Source organism: Thalassophryne amazonica, chromosome 5 (assembly GCF_902500255.1).
Source record: "Thalassophryne amazonica chromosome 5, fThaAma1.1, whole genome shotgun sequence".
NCBI classification, from domain to species: Eukaryota; Metazoa; Chordata; class Actinopteri; order Batrachoidiformes; family Batrachoididae; genus Thalassophryne; species Thalassophryne amazonica.
The window spans coordinates 115,004,254-115,030,394 of record NC_047107.1 but is presented as its reverse complement, the minus strand read 5'-3'; the positions used below and the strand labels follow the sequence as shown (position 1 = coordinate 115,030,394).

At 45.2% G+C, this 26,141-nt stretch overlaps 1 protein-coding gene across 1 annotated transcript; it reads left to right on the top strand.

Annotated features, from left to right (window-relative positions):
* The first annotated feature begins 18,045 nt into the window (after positions 1 to 18,045).
* ptrh1 (peptidyl-tRNA hydrolase 1 homolog) lies at positions 18,046 to 25,633 on the top strand. The gene is made up of 5 exons (XM_034169504.1): positions 18,046 to 18,420; positions 21,715 to 21,934; positions 22,934 to 23,033; positions 24,729 to 24,774; positions 25,042 to 25,633. The coding sequence occupies exons 1-5, from the start codon at positions 18,316 to 18,318 to the stop codon at positions 25,234 to 25,236; spliced, it is 666 nt and encodes a 221-aa protein (XP_034025395.1). The 5' UTR covers positions 18,046 to 18,315; the 3' UTR covers positions 25,237 to 25,633.
* Positions 25,634 to 26,141: the final 508 nt, after the last annotated feature.

Here is a 26,141-nt window from a genome sequence, read left to right as displayed (position 1 = left end):
CCACCTCTTCTGCAATTTCTCGGATAGTCACACGACGGTCCCGCATCACCACAGCATTCACTTTGGAAATGATCTGGTCATTTCAGCATGTTGATGGCCGACCGGAGCGTGGTGCACTCTCCACCGTTGTGCGGATGTCTTTAAACCGGTTGTACCACTCCTTAATCCGTGTGATGCCCATAGAATCGTCATCGAAAGCCATTTGAACCTTCCGAATGGTTTCCACCTGGCTGTCACCCAGTTTCTGGCAAAATTTGATGCGGCGGTGCTCCAGTCGTTCCGTCATTTTCCTTGCAATGAAAAACCTCAGAGAGGACCACACACATACTCACACAAATGCTGCTTGCCAGCAAATGACGCAATCAACAGGCGTGAAAAAATTCACGCATGTGCATGAAGGTTCAAGGTTGGCTCATGCAAGCACACATGATTCAAATCCATCAGGTTTTTGGAAAAAAATAAGGTCTGATACTTTTCTAACAGACCTCGTATATAGAAATTTGTCCATTTTAAAGTGTGACATCTCAGACAGAATGTGGAAACTGTTCTTTCTTTCTTTATTTGTTAGTGCTGTTCAGCTTTAATTTTGCTTAATTACATCTGCCAAGGATATTATGTATAAAATCATCAGTGTTATTTATTTGTTAGCAGGATTGTGCTGGCACAGATTTTGCTGAAACTTTCAACCACAGATAGATATTAGGGTACTGAGACCCCATTAAATTTTGGAGGTGATACGGATCCGGATTCTGGATCAAGATTTCACTTTATATTGGCTTTGAAGGATTACGGTACGTCAAAACTACTTAAATCAAAACTACTTCACAGGTTCTCATCAAATGTTCACCACAAGATAGATATTAGCGCACATAGTAAGAATAAGGTAAGGAGATGGAAATGAAGTGGAGACACGCAGGGATGGTTTATTTGGTACCCTGTCAACCGACTAACATGAAATAGAAAAACAGTGAGTGGGACTGTGTGTGTGAGGCCATAAGATGCTAAGGCTCTCAGAGCCGCACACACTGAGGGTGCGCCGCAGCTAATGTGTGTGACATTCACAGCTTTACGACACACGTTTATTGACAAATGCTGAACACAACCGGGGGCCTGTTAAGAAGCTCTGGTAGCTCTAGATTCACCATCAAGCAAAAAACAAAAAACAACAAACAAAAATATTAATAACTATAACAAAAACATATTTGAATGCACACATGCCAAAATGTGCCCACGATGGTTTTAATTTGGAACAATTATACAAATAACTATCTACTCACCAAGCAGCCCCCATCACGCAACGTGCCAGCCTCTAGCCTGTTCCCAAACCCAACCTAATGCATTTCACATCACATATGATTTATACATTGATGGAATGAAATTGTTTCCTATTAACAAAAACAAATTCATCATGTTCATTCATCTGGACTTACTTTGACTTTCAGAGACATTGTTTAACCATCATCCAGGTTCGTTTCTGTAGCTGGCGCTTTATGAGAATTTCCAAACTGTTGAAAAATGTAAATGAATCCCGACGACAACTTCATTTGTCCGTAATCCATTTGCTTTCTGTCTTGACAGTTCCCCATCGTTTGCATAGTTCCTGTACCGTCAGCGTTCCGTTTCACTGTCGTCCAGCTTCGTCCAGCCTCCCAAGTCTGATGTCTTTCAGGAACATTGACAATATCTGAGCGAATAACTAATTAAATAACCAAAGATCCTCTCCAGCCAGAGACAGCCGTCTGTGGCGCACAGCCGTTTGTGTGTGTGCACACCTCAACAGCCACACACGGCATGCAAACATGTAGATTTATTATTTTGTTTTGGCTTCAGTGTCCTTCATTAGTGCCGTATGACCGGGGCTTCGTTGCTAAAAAAGTTCAACGACCAAAATACCAACATTCTGGGCGCAATGAACATTTTTCACTATTATTTGATTTCTTTGTGCGACTGACATCGTTATTTAAGCATTCGAAAGGCTATTCCTACCTCCACACCACCACACACGAGAAAGTTTCTTGACAGTTCTTGTTGCTGAACGAAACCCGCGTCTCCCTAACTGGACTGAACACTGTGTTGGTAATATGGGCAGGAGAAGAAGAAACAGCAAGATGTGTAACGCTGGCAGCTACAGGTTTGGTGATTAAAACGGCCGCCGTTTTTCTCTTTTCTGCAAATACGAGGTCTGTCAATAAAGTATAGGTCCTTTTTATTTTTTTCAAAAACTATATGGATTTCATTCATATGTTTTTACGTCAGACATGCTTGAACCCTCGTGCGCATGCGTGAGTTTTTCCACGCCTGTCGGTGACGTCATTCGCCTGTGAGCACTCCTTGTGGGAGGAGTCGTCCAGCCCCTCGTCGGAATTCCTTTGTCTAAGAAGTTGCTGAGAGACTGACGCTTTGTTTGATCAAAATTTTTTCTAAACCTGTGAGGCACATCGAAGTGGACACGGTTCGAAAAATTAAGCTGGTTTCGGTGAAAATGTTAACGGCTGATGAGAGATTTTGAGGTGATACTGTCGCTTTAAGGACTTCCCACGATGCGAGACGTCGCGCAGCGCTCTCAGGCACCGTCGTCAGCCTGTTTCAAGCTGAAAACCTCCACATTCAGGCTCTATTGATCCAGGACATCGTGAGAGAACAGAGAAGTTCAGAAGAAGTTGGTTTCAGCATTTTATCCGGATATTCCACTGTTAAAGGAGATTTTTTTAATGAAAGATGTAGCGTCGGCTCGCAGCCGCTGCGACGCTCCGCCACAGGAAAAACACCTCTGTTGGAAGCCTTAAGGACAAGTTGGAACATATCTAGCTGTTAAACAATTTCTCATATACTCACTCCACTGAAAGCCATCAAAAGCTGCCTGGATTTTACAAATGGTTATCAACACGGAGGTGTTTTTCCTGTGCCGCCGCACCGCGCCGGCTGCGTCCCGACGCGCGGACCTGTCCGCACGTCTTTCATTAAAGAAATCTCCTTTAACAGTGGAATATCCGGATAAAATGCTGAAACCGACTTCTTCTGAAACTTCTCTGTTCTCTCACGACGTCCTGCATCAATAGAGCCTGAAATGTGGAGGTTTTCAGCTTGAAACAGGCTGACGACGGCGCCTGGGAGCGCTGCGCGACGTCTCACACCGTGGGAAGTCCTTAAAGCGACAGTATCACCTCAAAATCTCTCATCAGCCGTTAAAATTTTCACCGAAAACCAGCTTAATTTTTCGAACCGTGTCCACTTCGATGTGCCTTACAGGTTTAGAAAAAATTTTGATCAAATAAAGCGCCAGTCTCTCAGCAACTTCTCAGACAAAGGAATTCCGACGAGGGGCTGGACGACTCCTCCCACAAGGAGTGCTCACAGGCGAATGACGTCACCGACAGGCGTGGAAAAACTCACGCATGCGCACGAGGGTTCAAGCATGTCTGACGTAAAAACATATGAATGAAATCCATATAGTTTTTGAAAAAAAATAAAAAGGACCTATACTTTATTGACAGCCCTCGTATATGTACTTATGTCTCCATATACATTTCTACACTCTTTACTTTTTCTTGTTCCCCCTTTTTAATATTATTATTTAAGTAATATTGGAGGAGTGGGGGTACAATTAGTTATACCTAACAGCTAACGTTAGCTCATCTAGCCGGCTGTAGCAACGTTCATCGTAGCTTACAAAATAGTTGGTTCTTTTGTGTTTGATAACCCACATTAATTCATACTTTTGTCCACATTTATTTTATATGTATTGTTTATATTTTATATGTATTATACCATTACTATAGGCTTAACTACGCTATTATACTTTATACACTAATTACCGTGTATGTTTATTGTGTTAGCTTGCTGGGTACGGTTGGCTTAACGGCTTATTTAGCTAATTTAGCTCTTCTACTGTAACTAGCTTATCTTCATTATTTACAATTTTATTTTACATGGTGTAGATTTTTAATGATTCATCAGTTTATGTGTTCTTTTAAAGATATCAACATATAGTACCTAAGTTCTTAGGTTTCCATTTGATAGCATAATGATTGTTGTTGTCCATTAGGCTGCTCCCATTTTTGTGTTTGGGGTCACCACAGCGGATACAACCACATCCACATTGATATGTGGCACAAGTTTTACGCCGGATGCCCTTCCTGACACAACTCCAGTGTTACCTGGAGAAACACACACAGCCGCTGGATGCCGTAAAATTGTTATTCATATAATTGAATGAATGTATTATTTATATTATTTAGAAATTACATGTTGATACATTTACAATTTAATTTTACACTATTAATAAAAACTCTTAGTAGTATTTGAAAGTGTCTGTGCTTCTTACTTGGCATTTGCATAACTGTATTAAAAGTGATAAACTGATGGTGCAATGTTAAACTTTGGCTATGGTGCCTCAATGCCTCCAAATTCATCAAGAAAGCTCCTTGGGGCCAACCTGGCAAACCTGGTAACAAGATCACAAGTAAAAACCTGTAAATAACTATGAATACTTACCTGAGTTATTGGGATAAATCCACTTATAACCTGTATAAAACCACGGCATGGGGGCAAGAGTGGGACATAGCAAGTAATGCATCAAAGTAATTAGAAGTCTTTGTATCTTCTCCCTGACGAAAAGGGGTGTCAATACACAGTGTGCGGCCTCCACCCCCTGGGTGGTCACTACAAGAGCTCAGACTTTCTTCCACACACAGTGAGACTGTACTGAATAGATTTGTACTGCCTTTATAGTTTATGCCAAAAATGCAATGATTGTACACTTTTCTGTTTCACTATGTGAATCTCATCAGTCTACATAAACTCAAACTATGCAAATAATGAAAAAAGCTGATAAGTGGATTTCAAAGTGGGCCTTATACATGGCATTCCTGTAAATAAGACTTCAGTACTTTCAACACCAGAGGGCGACCTTGCATTTGATCATTTTTCGATCAATCCCAGGATCAGCCATAGGGACTTGGGGGGGGTCATGAACCGTGCCCAGGAGGTCGCCCATCCAAGTACTAACCAGGTCCCGCACTGCTTAGCTTCTGAGATCTGACGGGATCAGGCTTACACAGAGCAGACTGGCTTGATAGCATAATGATTATACCTTTTATTTTCCTATAGTTTGCTATCAGAGTTACTTTAGATAGATATCCATACACTCATAGCTCCTGTGTTGTGTGGGCCGCTGAAGAGGAGGTACTGCTGGCCCACCACCACTAGAGGGCGCCCTGCCTGGAGTGCGGGCTCCAGGCACCAGAGGGCGCTGCCGCCTCACAGGAGCAGCCAGGACGACAGCTGTCATCCATCACTAGAGACAGCTGATCCCAATCAAGACGGAGGTATATCAGCAGGACGGCATCTCCACCTCATTTGCCGAGATATCGCCATACCTAAGAGGTAACGTACTCAGCCAATTGTGTTGTCTCTTTGAACATAATACGTTGTTGCTTTTGCGCAGATAGTGAGTGGAACAGCAGGAGACTGTATTGGACCTTTTTGATAAGTACTCACACTCCTGCACTCACCAGTATTTTCCTGACGAGAGGTGGAGGTGGACTCTCCACCCTCCGTGTTGCTGGGTGCAGCCGCATCCACACCTGACTGTTTCTGTTTCCTGCCAGCAGTACCGGATCTGGCGAGCGGAGGCAGTGGCCACCTGGGAATTCGGGACTTGGCGGCTCCAGTATCCCCGGGGTCCGGTGGCGGCGGAGATCGGGTTGGTTCCGGTTCGACTTGGACAGACGTCTCCTATCGTCGAGCCTGCCCACACGACACCTTTGAATTAGACTTGATCTCTCTATTGTTATCAGTTGTATTTGTTGTGCCCTTTTTTCACAACAGTAAAAACAGTATATTTGATTCCTCCATTGTCCGTTCATTGTCGCCCCCTGTTGTGGGTCCGTGTTCCTACACTTTCACAACAGGATATCTCGGCCAGCGTCATGGATCCCGAGGGGCGTCAACCGGCTGTTGAACGGCCAATGGAAGAACAGGACGCACAGGTGTCCGCGGGAGGGGTAATCGGTGAGTTGCAGCGGATCCTCACCGCTTTCACGACTCGGTTAGATTTGATGACCGAGCAGAACGTCCTCCTGAACCGCAGGGTGGAGGCTCTCGCCGCGCAGGTGGAAGCGCGCCCTCCGGGCGCCGCTGCAGTTCTCCCTCCCGCAGACCCTGTGCGTAGCGTTGACGTTCCACTGGTTGTTCAACGACCTCTCCCACCTTCCCCGGAAGCATACATAAGCCCCCCAGAGCCGTACGGAGGCTGTGTGGAGACGTGCACGGATTTTCTGATGCAGTCTTCGCTCGTCTTCGCACAGCGTCCCGTTATGTACGCGACCGATGCTAGTAAAGTAGCTTATGTTATAAACCTGCTTCGCGGTGAGGCACGCGCTTGGGCTACAGCGCTCTGGGAGCAGACTTCACGGCTCCTTCTGACATACGATGGGTTTGTAAGGGAGCTCAGAACCGTGTTCGATCACCCTAATAGAGGCGAGACCGCTTCAACCGTGCTACTGTCAATGAGACAGGGGCGCCGGAGCGCAGCTGCCTATGCAGTCGACTTCCGCATTGCGGCTGCGAGATCCGGCTGGAATAGCACTGCCCTCCGCGCAGCCTTTGTAAACGGACTGTCTTTGGTTCTTAAGGAGCACCTGGTGGCTAAGGACGAACCGCGGGACTTAGATGGGCTCATCTATCTCGTCATACGGTTAGACAACCGGTTAGAAGAACGTCGGCGGGAACGAGACGAAGGGCGTGGCCGGGTACGCGCCGTCACTCTCCCTTCCGGTTCCGACCGCACTCCGCCTTCCCCACGCTCCACGGCCCCTGCGCTCCGTGGGGCCACAGCTCCCCCTACTGACGAAGCTATGGACACGAGTAGGGCAACATTTAGGGCACCAGATGCACAGAGGAGACGGGCCCATGGAGCTTGTTTTGTTTGTGGTGCAATAGAGCACCATATGAGAGACTGCCCCGAGCGGTTAAACTCCAACGCCCGCCCCTAGAAACTGGGCTAGGGGTGGGCCGAGACATTCATGTGGGACACACCCACATCGCCACACGACTCCCAGTTACGATCCTTTATGAGGACTCGACTCTGAAGGCCCCAGCACTGGTGGACACGGGCTCTGAGGGGAATCTGTTGGATAGCAGATGGGCCAGGGAGATAGGGCTCCCTCTGGTGGCGCTTACCTCGCCTGTACAGGTTCGGGCACTAGATGGCTCCCTACTCCCTCCGATCACGCATAAGACACCACCTGTAACGCTGGTGGTGTCAGGAAACCACCGGGAGGTGATCGAGTTTTTTGTGACTCAGGCCACTTCCCGTGTGGTTTATTTTTTCCCTGGATGTTGAAGCACAATCCCCGGATTGATTGGCCGTCCGGGGTAGTGGTTCAGTGGAGCGAGACCTGCCATCGGGTGTGTCTAGGTTCCTCGGTTCCTCCCGGCTCCCAAGCTAAGGAGGAGGTCAGAGTCCCGCCCAATCTGGGGACGGTGCCGGTGGAGTACCACGACCTTGTCGACGTGTTCAGCAAGGATCTGGCTCTCACGCTTCCCCCCCACCGTCCGTACGATTGTGCCATTGATTTGGTTCCGGGCAGTGAGTTCCCGTCCAGTAGGCTGTACAACCTCTCACGGCCTGAGCGTGAATCAATGGAGACCTACATCCGGGACTCGTTAGCTGCCGGGTTGATCCGGAATTCCACCTCCCCGATGGGCGCAGGTTTCTTTTTTGTGGGTAAAAAGACGGCGGACTTCGTCCATGCATTGATTATAGGGGGCTGAACGAAATCACGGTTCGCAACCGATACCCGTTGCCCCTGTTGGATTCGGTGTTCACACCCCTGCATGGAGCCAAAATTTTTACCAAGCTTGATCTTAGAAATGCGTATCATCTGGTTCGGATCCGGAAGGGAGACGAGTGGAAAACGGCATTTAACACCCCCTTAGGTCACTTTGAGTACCTGGTCATGCCGTTCGGCCTCACAAACGCCCCCGCGACGTTCCAAGCCTTGGTTAACGACGTCTTGCGGGACTTCCTGCACCGGTTCGTCTTTGTATATCTAGACAATATACTCATCTTTTCTCCGGATCCTGAGACTCATGTCAGGCATGTACGTCAGGTCCTGCAGCGGTTGTTGGAGAAGCGGCTGTTTGTGAAGGGCGAGAAGTGTGAGTTCCACCGCACTTCTTTGTCCTTCCTGGGGTTCATCATCTCCTCCAACTCTGTCGCTCCTGATCCGGCCAAGGTTGCGGCGGTGAGAGACTGGCCCCAACCCACAAGCCGTAGGAAATTGCAACAGTTCCTAGGCTTTGCTAATTTCTACAGGAGGTTCATTAAGGGCTACAGTCAGGTAGTTAGCCCCCTGACAGCCCTGACCTCACCAAAAGTCCCCTTCACCTGGTCGGATCGGTGCGATGTCGCATTCAAGGAGTTGAAACGGCGCTTCTCGTCTGCACCTGTTCTGGTGCAGCCCGATCCTAATCGCCAGTTAGTGGCTGAAGTGGACGCCTCGGACTCAGGGATAGGAGCCGTGCTATCCCAGAGCGGGAAGACCGATAAGGTCCTTCACCCGTGTGCCTATTTTTCCCGCAGGTTGACCCCAGCCGAACGGAACTATGACGTCGGCAATCGAGAGCTCCTTGCGGTGAAAGAGGCTCTTGAGGAGTGGAGACATCTGTTGGAGGGAACGTCCGTGCCATTCACGGTCTTCACTGACCACCGGAACCTGGAGTATATCAGGACCGCCAAGCGGCTGAACCCCAGGCAAGCCCGCTGGTCACTGTTCTTCGGCCGTTTTGACTTCCGGATCACCTACCGTCCCGGGACCAAAAACCAAAGATCGGATGCCTTGTCCCGGGTACATGAAGATGAGGTCAAAACGGAGCCGTCGGATCCCCCAGAACCCATCATCCCGGAGTCCACTATCGTGGCCGCTCTCACCTGGGACGTGGAGAAGACCGTCCGGGAGGCCCTGACACGAGACCCGGACCCCGGAACCGGACCGAAGAACAAACTTTACGTCCCACCAGAAGCCAGGGCTGCAGTTTTGGACTTCTGTCACGGTTCTAAGCTCTCCTGTCATCCTGGGGTGCGAAGAACCGTGGCAGTCGTCCGGCAGCGCTTCTGGTGGGCGTCCCTGGAGGCCGACGTCCGGGGTTACATCCAGGCCTGTACCACCTGCGCCAGGGGCAAGGCGGACCACCGCAAGACACCGGGATTGCTACAGCCGCTGCCCGTGCCTCATCGCCCCTGGTCTCACATCGGCCTGGATTTCGTCACGGGTCTCCCGCCGTCCCAGGGAAACACCGTCGTCCTCACGATAGTGGACCGATTCTCCAAGGCGGCCCACTTCGTGGCCCTCCCGAAGCTACCAACGGCCCAGGAGACGGCGGACCTCCTAGTCCTCCACGTCGTCCGTCTGCATGGGATACCATCAGACATCGTCTCCGATCGCGGTCCCCAGTTCTCCTCGCATGTTTAGAGGAGCTTTTGCCGGGAACTGGGGGCCACGGTCAGTCTCTCGTCCGGGTATCACCCCCAGACCAACGGACAAGCAGAACGTGCCAACCAGGAGATGGAGCAGACCCTACGCTGTGTGACAGCCGCGCACCCGATGGCCTGGAGTACCCACCTGGCCTGGATCGAGTACGCCCACAACAGCCAAGTGTCGTCCGCCACCGGCCTCTCCCCCTTCGAGGTGTGCTTGGGGTATCAACCCCCGTTGTTTCCGGTGGTTGAGGGGGAGGTCGGTGTGCCCTCGGTCCAGGCCCACCTACAGAAGTGCCGTCGGGTGTGGCGTGCCGCCCGTTCTGCTTTGTTGAGGGCCCGGACGAGGGCGAAGAACCATGCAGACCGGCGGCGGGCCCCGGCTCCCACGTACCGTCCTGGGCAGGAGGTATGGTTGTCCACCAAGGACATTCCCCTTCAAGTGGACTCCCCGAAACTGCAGGAGCGATACATTGGACCTTACAAGATTCTCAAGGTCATCAATCCCGCCGCAGTGAGGCTCCAGCTTCCGGCCTCACTGCAGATTCATCCGGTTTTCCATGTCTCCAGGATCAAACCTCATCACACCTCACCCCTCTGCACTCCGGGTCCGGCGCCACCTCCTGCCCGGATCATCGACGGAGAGCCGGCCTGGACCGTGCGCCGGCTCCTTGACGTTCGACGAATGGGCCGGGGTTTTCAGTACTTGGTGGACTGGGAGGGGTACGGCCCCGAAGAACGCTCCTGGGTGAAGAAGGGCTTCATCCTGGACCCGGCCCTCCTGGCCGACTTCTACCGTCGCCACCCTGACAAACCCGGTCGTGCGCCAGGAGGCGCCCGTTGAGGGGGGGGTCCTGTTGTGTGGGCCGCTGAAGAGGAGGTACTGCTGGCCCACCATCACTAGAGGGCGCCCTGCCTGGAGTGCGGGCTCCAGGCACCAGAGGGCGCTGCCGCCTGACAGGAGCAGCCAGGACGACAGCTGTCATCCATCACTAGAGACAGCTGATCCCAATCAAGACGGAGGTATATCAGCAGGACGGCATCTCCACCTCATTTGCCGAGATATCGCCATACCTAAGAGGTAACGTACTCAGCCAATTGTGTTGTCTCTTTGAACATAATACGTTGTTGCTTTTGCACAGATAGTGAGTGGAACAGCAGGAGACTGTATTGGACCTTTTTGATAAGTACTCACACTCCTGCACTCACCAGTATTTTCCTGACGAGAGGTGGAGGTGGACTCTCCACCCTCCGTGTTGCTGGGTGCAGCCGCATCCACACCTGACTGTTTCTGTTTCCTGCCAGCAGTACCGGATCCGACGAGCGGAGGCAGTGGCCACCTGGGAATTCGGGACTTGGCGGCTCCAGTATCCCCGGGGTCCGGTGGCGGCGGAGATCGGGTTGGTTCCGGTTCGACTTGGACAGACGTCTCCTATCGTCGAGCCTGCCCACACGACACCTTTGAATTAGACTTGATCTCTCTATTGTTATCAGTTGTATTTGTTGTGCCCTTTTTTCACAACAGTAAAAACAGTATATTTGATTCCTCCATTGTCCGTTCATTGTCGCCCCCTGTTGTGGGTCCGTGTTCCTACACTTTCACAACATCCTGTTTCTATAATAAAATACCAGATTTATAGCTTAGCCTACTAACTATATTTAATTTTACTACTATTTACATACTAAATTACCTGTACTACAATCTTCTCCTGTGATGTCTTATCTTTCTTATGTCTTATTACTTATTATATTATGTATACTTTTTTTCTTGAGCCACTTGGGTGGGTAGGGAGAGTTCCCATGGGATAGAAAAAGCTTTTCAACCTACCATCCCTGGTTCTCAAGACCAGGCATCTAAGTGGCTCTACTCTACTCTTTTTTACTCTCCTATTTTACTCTTTAGATATTTAGATATACCTTTATATACTAGCATAGTTCCACCTTAGAATTGGAATACCTTACTGAATTTTCATGCATGCGCGCAGGTGCTGTGTAGCGACAACTTAAAAATCCCCCATTGTGCAACCCTCCTCTTAACATAAAACAGAAATTGTGTCCTGAATAACAAAGTTACTTAGTTGCTGTCCCTAATGTCAATTAAAAGAAGCTCAAATGAAGCTCATCTTTAAATTAGCTGAAAATGGGTCCATGTCTCAGAGCTTCAACTCGACTGCCGACACTGTAGCTTAAACTTGAGTCCCTTTATTCAGAGAGTAGTGACATGACGAGTCGAAAAAAAAAAAAAGTCACGTGACTCGTAGTACCATCTTGGGGCGAAAATAGCATTTGCTATTTATCTGTGTAAATATTTACTCATTTTGAAATGGATGCCTGCAACACGTTTCAAAAAAGCTGGGACAGTGGTATGTTTACCACTGTGTTACATCACCTTTCCTTCTAACAACACTCAATAAGCATTTGGGAACTGAGGGCACTAATTGTTGAAGCTTTGCAGGTGGAATTCTTTCCCATTCTTGCTTGATGTACGACTTCAGTTGTTCAACAGTCCGGGGTCTCCGTTGTTGTATTTTCAGGGACGTCCTTGAAAAAGATGTTGCTTGGATGGCAGCATGTGTTGCTCCAAAACCTGGGTATACCTTTCAGCATTGATGGTGCCATCACAGATGTATAAGTTGGCCATGCCATGGGCACTAACACACCCCCATACCATCACAGATGCTGGCTTTTGAACTTTGCGCTGGTAGCAATCTGGATGGTCTTTTTCATCTTTTGTCTGGAGGACACGATGTCCATGATTTCCAAAAACAATTTGAAATGTGGACTCATCAGATCACAGCACACCTTTCCACTTTACGTCTGTCCATTTCAAATGAGCTCGGGCCCAGAGAAGGTGGCGGTGTTTTTTGATGTTGTTGATGTATGGCTTTCGCTTTGCATGTTAGAGTTTTAACTTACACTTGTAGATGTAGCGACGAACTGTGTTAACTGACATTGGTTTTCTGAAGTGTTACTGAGCTCACGCGGTAAGATCCTTTACACAATGATGTCAGTTTTTAATACAGTGCTACCTGAGGGATCGAAGGTCACGGGCATTCAATGTTGGTTTTCGTCCTTGCCGCTTATGTGTAAAAAGTTCTCCAGATTCTCTGAATCTTCTGATTATATTATGGACTGTAGATGATGGAATCCCTAAATTCCTTGCAATTGAACGTTGAGAAACATTGTTCTTAAACTGCTGGACTATTTTTTCATGCAGTTGTTTACAAAGTGGTGATCCATGCCCCATCTTTGTTTGTGAACAGCTGGGCCTTTTGGAGATGCTCCTTTTATACCCAATCATGACACTCACCTGTTTCCAATTAGATGTTCTTTGAGCATTCATCAACTTTCCCAGTCTTTTGTTGCCCCATCCCAACTTTTTTAAATGTGTTGCAGGCATCCATTTCAAAATTAGCAAATATTTTCACAAAAACAAAAAAGTCTATCAGTTTGAACATTAAATATCTTGTCTTTGTGGTGTATTCAATTGAATATAGGTTGAAGAGGATTTGCAAATCATTGTATTCTGTTTTTATTCACATTTTACACAACATCCCAACTTCATTGGAATTAGGTTTGTACATTAAAACTCACCCAAACTGTCATCGTAAAAACTTGATATTCGCAGTCACCGGACAAAAAGTTCCAATGTTTTTGTATCGTTTTCCAAGTAATAGACACCATATATAACCATTTTGCATAACAGATTTTTCGCTCACATCAGATAAAATATCCCATCCCATCACAATGCATTTCCATTAAACCCCCTTGCATGTGGGACCGGAGCAAAACCGGCCGTATTTTTTTCACACCGTGCTCAGACACAGACCCACAGCCCGACGTGCACTTGTTGAATCAGACACATCAAAAGGCTGTGATTTGACAGTTTTCTGCTTTCTCTCTTTCCTCTCATATTTTAATAGTTTTTGCAGTGCTCACACAGATTACATTTTGGCATCACATACATTTGGCACAAAAGTCCTCAAATTTACAGCACGAAGGCGGTAAAAGAATATATTGTACATCTTATCTTTGAATTGGAGGTGATGATTGCAGAAAGAAAAGCTTGTTGAGGGTCAGATTAGTCCAGAATAAAGCATAAACCAGCGACGGAGAACTTTAAAAGTGTCACGCACGTTAGCGTCGTGACATGGAGTTACAGAGCTGCAAAAGCTAAATCAGGCTTTAAGCCCAAACAGATAGTGCGGATGAACTTGGAATGTCTGGAGGAGCCCACTGTCTGACAGATCAACTCACATCTCCGGTGGATCTTTTCCAGCATCCCTGTGGAGGTTGGGGGCATTGAACCAGAATGTGCAATGTTCAAAGCTTCCACTGGTGAAGCTGCAGCAGGGAGCTGTGGCCTGAAGGCCTTATGTGCCTCAAGGGGCGGCAACCCTCGAACACTGTGGTGGACCACTGGTGGTCAGGGAACTGTCCGACTAAAGAAGGAGTCCTTCCGGGATATGTTATCTCGGAGGACTCCGTAGGCAGTCACAAGGTACCGACAAGCCCAAAGGGCAGCAACCTCTGCTGTGGGGGAGGCAAAGCAGCGGGTGTGGGCGGAGTTCGGAGCAACCATGGAGGACTTTTGGTCGGCCCCAAGGTGCGTCTGGCGGACTGTGAGGCACCTCAGGAGGGGAAAACGGGGAACCATCCAAGCTGTCTACAGTAACCTGTGCAGTAACCTTGACCTCAACTGAGGATGTAATCCGGCGGTGGAAGGAACACTTTGAGGAACTCCTGTATCAGACTGAAGCGCCCTCTATAGTAGGGGCAGAGCTGGAAGCTAATCAAGGATTTTCATCAATTTCCCTGGTGGAAGTCACTGAAGTAGTCAAACAACTCCGCAGTGGCAAGGCCCTGGGGGTTAATGAGATCTGTCCAGAAATGCTGAAGGCTGTGGGTGTGGAGAGACTGTCTTGGATGAGATGTCTCTTCAGCATTGCACTGAGGTCTGGGACAGTGCCTAAGGAGTGGCAAACTGGGGTGGAGGTCCCCATGTTTAAAAAGGGGGACCAGAGAGTGTGTGCCAACTACAGGGAAATCACACTACTCAGCCTCCATAGTAAAGTCTACTCCAGGGTGCTGGAAAGGAGGGTTCAGTCGATAGTCGAACTTCTGATTGAAGAGGTACAATGCAGGTTCCGTCCTGGACGTGGAACATCCGACCAGCTCTTCACTCTCACAAGGATCCTGGAGGGGGCCTGGTAGTATGCCCATCAAGTCCACATGTGATTTGTGGACTTGGAGAAGTCCACAAAATTGGGTACCCTGGGAGATACCGTGGGAGGTGCTGCTGGAGTATGGAGTGAGAGGATCCCTTCTCAGGGCCATCTAATCTCTGTACATACAAAGCGAGAGCTGTGTTTGGGTGCTCGGCAGTAAGTCGTGCTCTTTTCCAGTGGGGGTTGGCCCTCTGCCAGGGCTACGCCTTGTCACCAATCCTGTTTGTGATATTCATGGACAGGATATCGAGGCGTAGTCGGGGGCAGGAGGTTTTTCAGTTTGTTGGGCTCAGGGTCTCATCACTGCTTTTTGCAGATGATGTGGTCCTGTTGGCTTCATTGGCCTGTGACCTCAAACACTCACAGGATCGGTTCGCAGCTAAGTGTGAAGCGGCTGGGATGAGGATCAGCACCTCTAAATCTGAGGCCATGGTTCTCAGCAGGAAACTGATACTCTGTGTAGAGAATGCAGTCTTGCCTCAAGTGAAGTTCAAGTACCTCTGGGTCTTGTTCACGAGTGAGTGGACAATGGAGCATAAGATTGGCTGGAGAATAGGCGCAACAGGGGTGGTATTGCATTTGCTCTACTGTACTGTTGTGATGAAAAGGGAGCTGAGCCAAAAGGCAAAGCTCTCAATTTACTGGTCAGTCTTTGTTCCTACTCTCACCTATGGTCATGAGGGTTGGGTCATGACAGAAAGAACTAGATCGCGGGTACAAACTGCCGAAATGGGCTTCCTTAGGAAGGTGGCTGGTGTCTCCCTTAAAGACAGAGTGAGAAGTTCGGTCATCCGTGGGGAGCTCGGAGTAGAACCGCTGCTCCTTCGCATTGAAAGGAGCCAGCTGATGTGGTTTGGGCATCTGGTAAGGATGCCCCCTGGACACCTCCCTAGGGAGGTGTTCCAGGCACATCCATCTGGCAGGAGACCCTGGGGAAGACCCAGGACTAGGTGGAGAGATTATATCTCCACACTGGTCTGGAAACACCTCGGGATCCCTCAGCCAGAGGTGGTCAATGTGGCACGGGAAAAGGTAGGCTAGGGTCCCCTGCTGGAGCTGTTGCCCCATGACCCAATCCCAGATAAGTGGAAGATGAGTGAATGATCATACAAAAATATAAACGCAACACTTTTGGTTTTGCTCCCATTTTGTATGAGATGAACTCAAAGATCTAAAACTTTTTCCACATACACAATATCACCATTTCTCTCAAATATTGTTCACAAACCAGTCTAAATCTGTGATAGTGAGCACTTGTCCTTTGCTGAGATAATCCATCCCACCTCACAGGTGTGCCATATCAAGATGCTGATTAGACACCATGATTAGTGCACAGGTGTGCCTTAGACTGCCCACAATAAAAGGCCACTCTGAAAGGTGCAGTTTTATCACACAGCACAATGCCACAGATGTCGCAAGATTTGAGGGAGCGTGCAATTGGCATGCTGACAGCAGGAATGTCAACCAGAGCTGTTGCTCGTGTATTGAATGTTCATGTCTCTACCATAAGCCGTCTCCAAAGTCGTTTCAGAGAATTTGGCAGTACATCCAACCAGCCTCACAACCGCAGACCACATGTAACCACACCAGCCCAGGACCTCCACATCCAGCATGTTCACCTCCAAGATCGTCTGAGACCAGCCACTCGGACAGCTGCTGAAACAATCGGTTTGCATAACCAAAGAATTTCTGCACAAACTGTCAGAAACCGTCTCAGGGAAGCTCATCTGCATGCTCGTCGTCCTCATTGGGGTCTCGACCTGACTCCAGTTCGTCGTCGTAACCGACTTGAGTGGGCAAATGCTCACATTCGCTGGCATTTGGCACGTTGGAGAGGTGTTCTCTTCACGGATGATGCGAAGGAGATGTGTTGTACTGCATGAGGCAAATGGTGGTCACACCAGATACTGACTGGTATCCCCCCCCCAATAAAACAAAACTGCACCTTTCAGAGTGGCCTTTTATTGTGGGCAGTCTAAGGCACACCTGTGCACTAATCATGGTGTCTAATCAGCATCTTGATATGGCACACCTGTGAGGTGGGATGGATTATCTCAGCAAAGGAGAAGTGCTCACTATCACAGATTTCGACTGGTTTGTGAACAATATTTGAGGGAAATGGTGATATTGTGTATGTGGAAAAAGTTTTAGATCTTTGAGTTCATCTCATACAAAATGGGAGCAAAACCAAAAGTGTTGCATTTATATTTTTGTTGAGTATAAATAGTAAATTTATGTAAATTTGATAGCTTAACTATTTTTATATCTATTTTGATAGTACCTGCACTTGGATGTGTTGCTCTATGCGGTTAACTGATAAAAACAACAAAAAAACCCCATTCAAAATCATCAAAGGTTCATTCAGTAGTTCAGCACAATTGGCCCCAAAATGGCGTCATGTACTCAGTTGATGCTACTTTCTGAACGCTGGTGACATCTGGTGGTCAAAAACAAATATGACGACAACGGCTTAAAAAAACATGACAACTGTAGCCTGTTTCAGAAAGCAGCTTAAATGAAAACTCTAAAATGTTAACCCTAAAATGAGGGAAGATCTAAGTTTTCTGTTTCAGAAAAGAAGCTTTATCAAATCCGACAAAGAGGGGTAACTTCAGCCCGTTTCAGAAAAGGAGGTGAATTAAACAGTTACTATGGTAACTGACTCTGTGAACCCAGCCTGGACTGCAGCAAATTTTCTTCAGTAAACCCTGAATTTCTTTCAGTCTCCTCCCTCTCACACAGCTGTTTTCATTCATATCCGATTTGATTAGATTTATTTGGCAATAAAATGCATGTACATAAATCAACACAGTATAAAATAAATTGCAGGGGATAGCACAATAAAGTATATTTTTTTTTCCCCATTGTGGACCTCAGACAAGTCTGCACCATCCTCTGTGAGCATTACGTTTTAGTATAATTTACTTTTTGGCATAATCTTTGGAGAGTGCTGAGTAGATTTCTTACAGCTGAATATATATATATATATATATATATATATATATATATATATATATATATATATATATATATATATATATATATATATATATATATATATATATATATATATATATAATACTCAGCTTGGGAACACCTATTTTAGAAATGTATTTAAATTTTTTATATATGAATTTATTTATATATAGGCTAAGTGCATGACATAAAGAAAGAAAGAATATATGTAGATAGATCTATCTGTATAAAATAACGGATTTTAAAATAGTCCACATCACACTGAAATTAAATATGTATGATGTTATCCACACTCCAGAACAGATGGTGGCGGTATTGTAGTAACGAAGCTGCCGTAAAACTCAAAGAAGAAGAGGAAGCGGTACACATTTCGGCACAGTGATTCAATGTGCGCGTATTTCGCTGTTAAGTCACTTTTTGTTGACATTCTGCGTAAATCAGCAAAGTAGATCCTTAAGGTATCTCACCTCTGCCACCTAATACTTGCTGAATGTTTTATACCTACAGCCCAAATGTTCAACAAGGCCGATAACGCTATAAGCACAGGTTTCTTAGTGCGATAGAGTTAGATAATTAGTATTATAAGTACGTTTTGTCGTCATTTGCCGTATTTTCTTGGAAAAAAAGCAGATGAAGACTCTCACCAGACTTATAACTGGAGTCGTGAATCGAGTTTCGCTGCCCGTCTCCACAGAAACGCTTCATGAACCGCCACAGCATGACCACCGCAAATTGGTGAGTATTAATCAAATTAATCATCACATTAACCACTCTGAGAGATCGCAAAATGTTATGTGAGCAGTATTGTGTTTTTATTTATTTATTTTTTAAACAAAACCGTAAAAGACAAAAATCTAAGTGCTTGAACTTGCCATTTCCAGCCTGGGTTTTCCATTAAAATCAAATAGGCAGTGGCTATTCAAATGTAGCCATATTCTGTTTGTACGTAGTGTTTCTCTCATTGGTCACTATAGGTCACGTGATCATAAGGCTCTCTACTTGGACATGTCCTTGCTATGTAAGGAGATTCTTAAACTATGTTAACCACAACCACATAGAAGCCCATTTTAAAATGTCCAACTTTAGAGCAGAAATAAACATGTTTATAGGCTGGTTAAAAACAACAACAAAAACAGTTTTGGTCTCTGTAATTTCCTACTCCATTCCTACTCCTAGTTTAAGATGTTTTTAATTAATAAAATTCTGTATAATTGTGGGCGTGGCTGCATTGAGTGACAGCAGCTGGGTCCATCAACGACTTCTCTCGTAGTCTCCTACTGAAACAGTCATTTTTGTGTCTCTTTGGAGTGTTTCATTAAAAAAACCTGGAATAATATGGCTTGTGTGGTGAAACATCTGAACAGATCATCTAAGACGTCCCTGTTGCAATATTCATTTAGTTTATTTATTTATTTATACAGCATGTAATCTTAACAAAGCTGCCTCAAGGCGCTTCACATGAGTAAGATCTCACCTTACTGACCCCATGAGCAAGCACACGGGTGACAGTGGTAAGGAAAAACTCCCTCTGATGTTGAAGAAGAAACCTCAAGAAGACCAGACTCGGAGGGGTGACCCGCTGCTTTGGCCGTTTTAACAGTTACACGGTTTTACAAAGATTTACCAAGTTGAAGGAACAGTAAACAGAAAAACCAAAATAGTATCAAAAACAAAGTGCATTATTGAAGTGAGCAATCATTAGTGCCACAAGCAGAATGCTGTGAGACAAATCTGGCACCCTGGGGTGCAGAGCCAGCATCCATCCATCCATCGTCTCATCAGTTTCAATCTGTTGCCCTGGTATGCAGGGCCAGTGTCCATCCATCGCTTTGTCAGTTTCAGTCAGTAAGCTGTCTTCATGAAAGACTGCATGCCAAAAGCAGACTGCAGTGGTTCAGAGAGGTCGCCCTCAGCAACGTAGGCCATGGGCCGCTGTGTCAGCTTCAGCCAGGGTATCTTGTTGTCAGTCCAGCGCCCCTGATGTCTTGTTAGTGCCTCGGACAGAGAAAAAGAGCACCATCACTCGGCCGGAAATAACCACACCTAAGGTATGGGTTCACCAAGAGTAAATCAACAGGGAAGCACAGAGAATACTAAGGTGATTGCTGGCAGCGAGCCCTGAGCTTCACTCACAGGCCCAGAAATTAAATGAAGTGAGACTGAGACCTGTTCCATTGCTAATAAGATGATTTAAAAGGACAGGAAGAACAGTCCCATACTGTGCCACTATGCTAGCCATTTGCTGGATCAGCGCCATCCACATCCTCGTTAGCCATTATTTACATGCACTGTGAGACGCCAGAACTCTGATGGCACCATGGTGCAACACATACTCTGCATCTTTATTTTGGCTTGTTTTATGCCGGATGCCCTTTCTGACACAACCCTACTCATTTATCCAGGTTTGGGACTAGCACTCAGAATGTACAGGTTGCACACCCCATGTGGGTTTTTTTCCTCTCTGTTGGAGGTCTGGCTCCATGCAGAAGTGGGAGTGGGTGTCTTCTTCTGCAGGCCTCCTGTCCAGTACACCAACATGGACTCCAAAATTTCCTGTATATTTCTATTGTCAGTTGTGTCAGTAGCATGGCCCAAGCAGAGGGTCACCCCTTTGAATCTGGTCTGCTTGAGGTTTCTTCCTCAAATCATCAAATAAAAATGGTAAATGGACTGCATTTGTATAGCACTTTCCATCTGCATCAGATGCTCAAAGCGCTTTACAAATAGTGCCGCACATTGGCGCTCTCTACACACCAGGAGCAATAGGGGATTAAAGACCTTGCCCAAGGGCCCTTAGTGATTTTTCCAGTCAAGCTGGGATTTGAACCTAGGATCTTCTGGTCTCAAGCCCAACGCCTTAACCACTAGACCATCACCTCCCCTAAAGGTTGTTTTTCCTTACCACTGTCATCTGTGTGTTTGCTCTAGGGGGTTGGTAAGGTTAGACCTTGTGTGTGAAGCACCTTGAGGCAGCTTTGCTGTGATTTGGAGTTGTATAAATGAAATAAATTGAAAATTGAACTGAATTGTGGCCGAGATAACACTAGCCAGTATGAGTCCCAATTAATTTAATTTTTATGACCGCTAAATTCAAGCAGTCCTCTGATTCGTGTCCTCTTCTGATAATGTTTTGAAAATGAGCTTTGTTAGTTCTGTGCCATGCAGCTAAAACAAAGCCCTGCACATCATGGTATGATGGTACCATCAGTACCATCAGTACCAGGCAGTGACTGGATGTGTTCATCGACCTCTGAACTCAGTCACAACAAAGAAGAACTGAAACTTCATTTATGGCTCCCTCCAGTGATTAACAAAGCTTTGGAATGTCAAAAGCTTCATGATCTGATGCAGGATGTTAAAGTGATGACTGTTGCTGCTCTTTTTTAATAATGAGTTCTGTCTTATATCATAATTGCTGCTTTGAAACATGGTGTTGAATTTAACATCAAGCCGTTCTTATTAATTAAAATGATATTTGACTGCATGAAATGTCTTCACTGGTGTTGTACAAAGCATTTTTCTGGATTTTACAGATTGTTAAAAGGAAAAAGTGTACGAGCACCTTATTAATTTGTTTGATTTCATCCTTTGTGGCCTGATCTGTTTTAGAACCACCATTTTAAACATTTAACAAATTAAATCCACAGTTAACGTGTGGTTTTCAGATCTATAAACAGGAATGAGTACATGAAATAAACCTTCTGTTTATTGTGATAATTTGTTCTTTTTTAAAACATTTTGTTTCTCCCTGTTTATATATTTTCTTAATATGCATTTGTGGATATAGTTATTATTGGCACTTCATACCTGTTTTCTGCTTTTCCCCATTCTTCCTGCATCTTATTTTGTAACTTCTGTTGTTGACTTCCTCATCTTGTCCAGGTGTGTGTTTTGTGCTAAATCACACTGCAAGATTCATTGCTGTTTTTGTGGGTGGGGGTGGACACATTAAAATGAATGAGTGCACAAGCTTTTTTTCCCACCACATCAATGATTTTTTTATTTTTATTTTTTGCTCGTGCGTGTCAGGTGGTGGGTCTGGGTAACCCGGGGATGGAGGGTAGCAGACACAGCGTGGGTATGGAAGTGCTGGATGCGCTTGCTGCCCGCCTCAACATGGCTAACCGTTGGCGTGGTGACAAGCAGGTGTCCGGTGATGTCATCCTGTCGCATGTACAAAACACATATGTGGTTCTCCTCCGTTCCAGACTGTTGATGAACATCAATGGAGTGTCAGTGGCCAAAGCAGGTGAGATTACTGGGTGTGGGTGTGTTTTTTTTTTTTTTTTAATAAATGTGTGTTTTGTGGTATTGATATGGCTGTGATATTTTGGCTTATTTTCATCAATATCTTGATTTGAACGGTTGTGTGTAATGAGAATTTTTTGCATGCGCTTACATTAATTTTGTGGGGAAACCTTTTTTGAGAAAATGAATCAATTCTGTGTTTATTTGTTTATTTTATTGATTTTGAATGTTTTCTGTTACCCACCTGTTGCATCACTTTTAGTCTGTGCTTCTCAAGTTTAGGGATGGAAACTGTTTTCAGTGGTTGACTGCCACTTGAGCACACATGGGTCATGTGTAACAACTTAATTCATTCATTCATTTATTTACTACAGATTTAGTTGTCAGTTTTTAGAATGCCGTCCTGTTTGACTCGTGTGTGTGTGTGTGTGTGTGTGTGTCTGTGTGCGCAAATGCATAATGTATAGAAGAAACATTTTTCAAACATTTTGTTACATTTTTAATCCAACATCCCCTTTACTACAAGACAAAAATTTAGTCCACTTTGAGCAGCTTCTCCTTTTTTTAAAATTTTGATTTAATTTTTTTTGTAACAAACACTCTGGATGGAGGTGTTTGGCGATGTCGATATCTTTGCAGGTGAATGAAGTCTTTAGGGCCCTGGTGCTGATTACTGAGAGAGGCTTGGATGAGGAGTATATTTTGCACTGTGAAGGAGCGTCGGCGAAGACATTTTATCCATGTGGCCCTTTTCTCTGTGAAGCATCCAGCATGTGGCACCCCAGTAACTGGGGACGCCCACGTTTCACTTGTCTGTGACAGATAGATGGTTATTTTAGAGATGTGGAGATGGGCTGGTTGTCTTGAGTGGTTGCCATCCAGGAGCTGGGGTGGTTCCATGGTGTTGTGGATGCAATAAAGTGGAGCACCAGCGCATGCTGCCAGACTTGACTTTTTAAAATAAATATAGCCACATTTGTTTGTCTTTCTTCCCTTATAGCTTGTAAATACGGCATCAAGCCTGAAGACATCATTCTTGTCCACGATGAGTTGGACAAACCTCTGGGGAAGATCAGCATCAAACATGGAGGAAGTGCCAGGTTGGTTTCCAGCAGGTGCAACATGTGACTGTGCTTTCTGATTCCAGACGTGTTGTGGAGTTTGATAAACGATTTGAATGTTTGGGAAGCTTTGGTGACTCCACTGCTGTGTCTTACTGATGGAATTACTTTTCTCTGAGACCAGAGTAACCCAAATTAAAGCTTCTGATTGTGTGACCAATTTCGTGTTAGCAGCTAGAAACATTACATTTACACATGGGGGAAAAAAAAAATGGCACAGTTTGGTTAGTAATTTTAATAAAACTCGTCTTTGCACTGGCCCTGCCCGTTGGCTGGGCAAAGGTGTCCTTGGGCTTGAACATTTGATGAATTCTCTGAGGACTGTATGATCATTCTAAAATAAATTGGGATTTGAAAAAGTGTGTTTCCAAGAGTGAACATTGATCGTAGTAATTAATATTGATTCTCCAGCTGTCCCAGCTACAAATTGAGACTCTCTCGCATGTGTGTGTGTGTGTGTGTGTGTGTGTGCGTGTGCTCAGAAAAACAGATAGTTAATGTGTTTGATGCATCACTCTGTTCATTTATTCTGCTTGAAAAGAGAAATGGGAAAGTCAACACATTATGTCTTTCTTTGGCTTTTAAAATGCTGACAGAGTGGTTCCTGTTCTTTTCTCATTCTTTTCTTGAAGGATTGCTTGGTTTGTTAGTGTCGTGTTAAACTCAGTTGAGTTTTTGGCTTCTCTTTATATTATTTATTTATTGGCACAAAAACTACTTGTGGATTGTCAGCAGTAGTTTGCAGGGTCTACATTCTTGTTTTCCGCCTTACGGTGTAGGAAGTAGTTGGTCTACAGGGTGCATCTGTGTGCATCCATGTGGTCGATGTTCATCATTGGGTGCGTTTCAGTTCAAATTTCAGCCACCAGGGTGCCAGCTTTTGGAAATCTTGTGTATGCAATATCTTGACAAAGATTTAATGTATCAAGGTGAAACTTGGTGCACAAAGTCACTGCAATAAAACCTTGGACATGTTCAATGCTGGTTGCATTTCAATACTATTTTTGGCCTTCAGGGGCAGAATCTGTGAAACATATTTTATGTGAGAAGTCCACAAAGTCTTCATGAAAGTGATCTAACTTGCTACTGTTGATTATACCTTACACAAGTTCAAGGTTGTGCTCGCCAATGGGGGTTAGGATAAGTATTGCCTTTATGTTGGTCTGACATCAAATATATTTTGATTTGTAACAACTGGCTTTTGACAGATTCTTTACTACAATGACTCAAAACTTTATTATTGTCTAATGCCTCCAAATTTACTACATAAAAGATAAGGTATCTACACCAGCTCATCCACCTTCAACTTGGAGCAGGAACTTAAAATTACAATTACCTTTTCCCCTAAAACTGTTCAGCCTGAGTCTAGAAATGTGAGAGAGAAAACTGACCAACATAAGAGAGGATACAACCTAACAAAGATACTCAGCAGTTTCTCAACTAATTTTTTTTTGTTTTTTTTATCACTTAAAAATTTTGCAGGTATAACTAAAAGATTGATTGTTGTAAAGTGGGGTTGAGGTAAATCTTTCTGGGAAGTGGTCTAGCTGATTAATGAAAATTGTGAAAGGTTTGTTATATTTGTGTAAAAGTTGTATGTGACATCAGTAACTCATATTTAATACTATTCTGAGAATCAAACTCACTTTAACTCCAAACTGTTCTTTTTGCCAGAGGTCATAATGGAGTCCGTTCCTGTATAGACAGCCTTCAGACAGATGTGAGTAGTTTGCATTCAATTTGGGAAAAGACTTTCAAAGCCTTGGTACTTTTGACTTGTAAGTTTTTCTGTCACTGCATTGTATGTATTATAGTTTTTTTTCTGTTTTTACTAGTCATTTTTAAGGATTAAAGTCTTCTAAATTTTATGATCTTGTTCTTTGTTGACTGATTACTAGTGTGCTTTTTGTTTTTAAACTAACTAATAACTAAAACGTATAGATTTGAATGTGTGCAGCCGGATTGTAACCAGTCGCCGCTCTTACAGGTGATGACACGGCTCCGGGTCGGAATCGGCAGGCCGGCGGGGAAAGTGATGGTACAGCATTATGTTCTTAGCCGATTCTCCTCTGAGGAAAAAAGGATTCTCAACTCAGTTCTTGACAACAGTGTTGAGCTGCTCCTCAATGAGCTCTCCGACAAAGACTCCTCCTCACTACCAGGGGGCGGTCACACAGCATAGGAAAAGAAGTGATCTTCCTCAGGGTCTCCTTGGCTGAGGTCACACAGACTGAACTTTAGTAAAGTCTCAGAAGTTGTGCAGAAAAATCTTTTGTTGTGTGTGTGATGAGAAGTTTTCCAAGCTGACCAGGAACAAAAACTCTTAAAAAGCTGTTCTCACTGAGGAGGATGTTTTCAGATGTGCTAGTAGGGTTCTAATCGCACAAATCACACAGACAGACTTTGGTTACATTTGGTGGAAAAATCAGCCACAGTCTGGCCCCCCCCTGCTGTATCCTGAAAGTTATTGAAAAATTTTTTACCAAATCCAGTGCCTCGATGATTGCAAGTTGCTATGTATTTATTTATTTTTTTCCCCAGCGGATCAAATTATATTAAAGACTTTATTGTTGTTTCAATGCCTCTGTGGATGATCAGTGCTGTTTAGTACGTACATACATCTTCAGCTGCTTATCCGGGATCAGGTCACAGGGGTGCTCTGTAGTTGTGTTGACTGTTTTCTATTTAGGAATTAAATTGACTGTTCAGGAATAGGTACAAATATATTATTTGTCCTCTATGTAGCTGTTTTCAGCTACAGTAAGTAATGTACTACTAGTAAGTAATCCACTATTAAAACTAGTCAAGAGTGGATAATGGTACGGTAATGTTTCATCATATGAATGAAGCTGTGACGTGTACATTTGCACTCTGTCTGCTGCATTTTCATTTAATCTAAATTTAAGATATTTTATCAGTCCCACATCGGAAAATTTGCAGTGTCACAGCAGAAGTGGAAATAGAACTGTGCAACAGTAAGACTGAGTGAAATGTGCAAAAAGACCTGGCCTTCGCAAATCAAGAGAGTGAATGGAAATTTTAATTCATCAGGTCACTGATTTTTCTTTTTTTTTCTCTCTCTCTCTC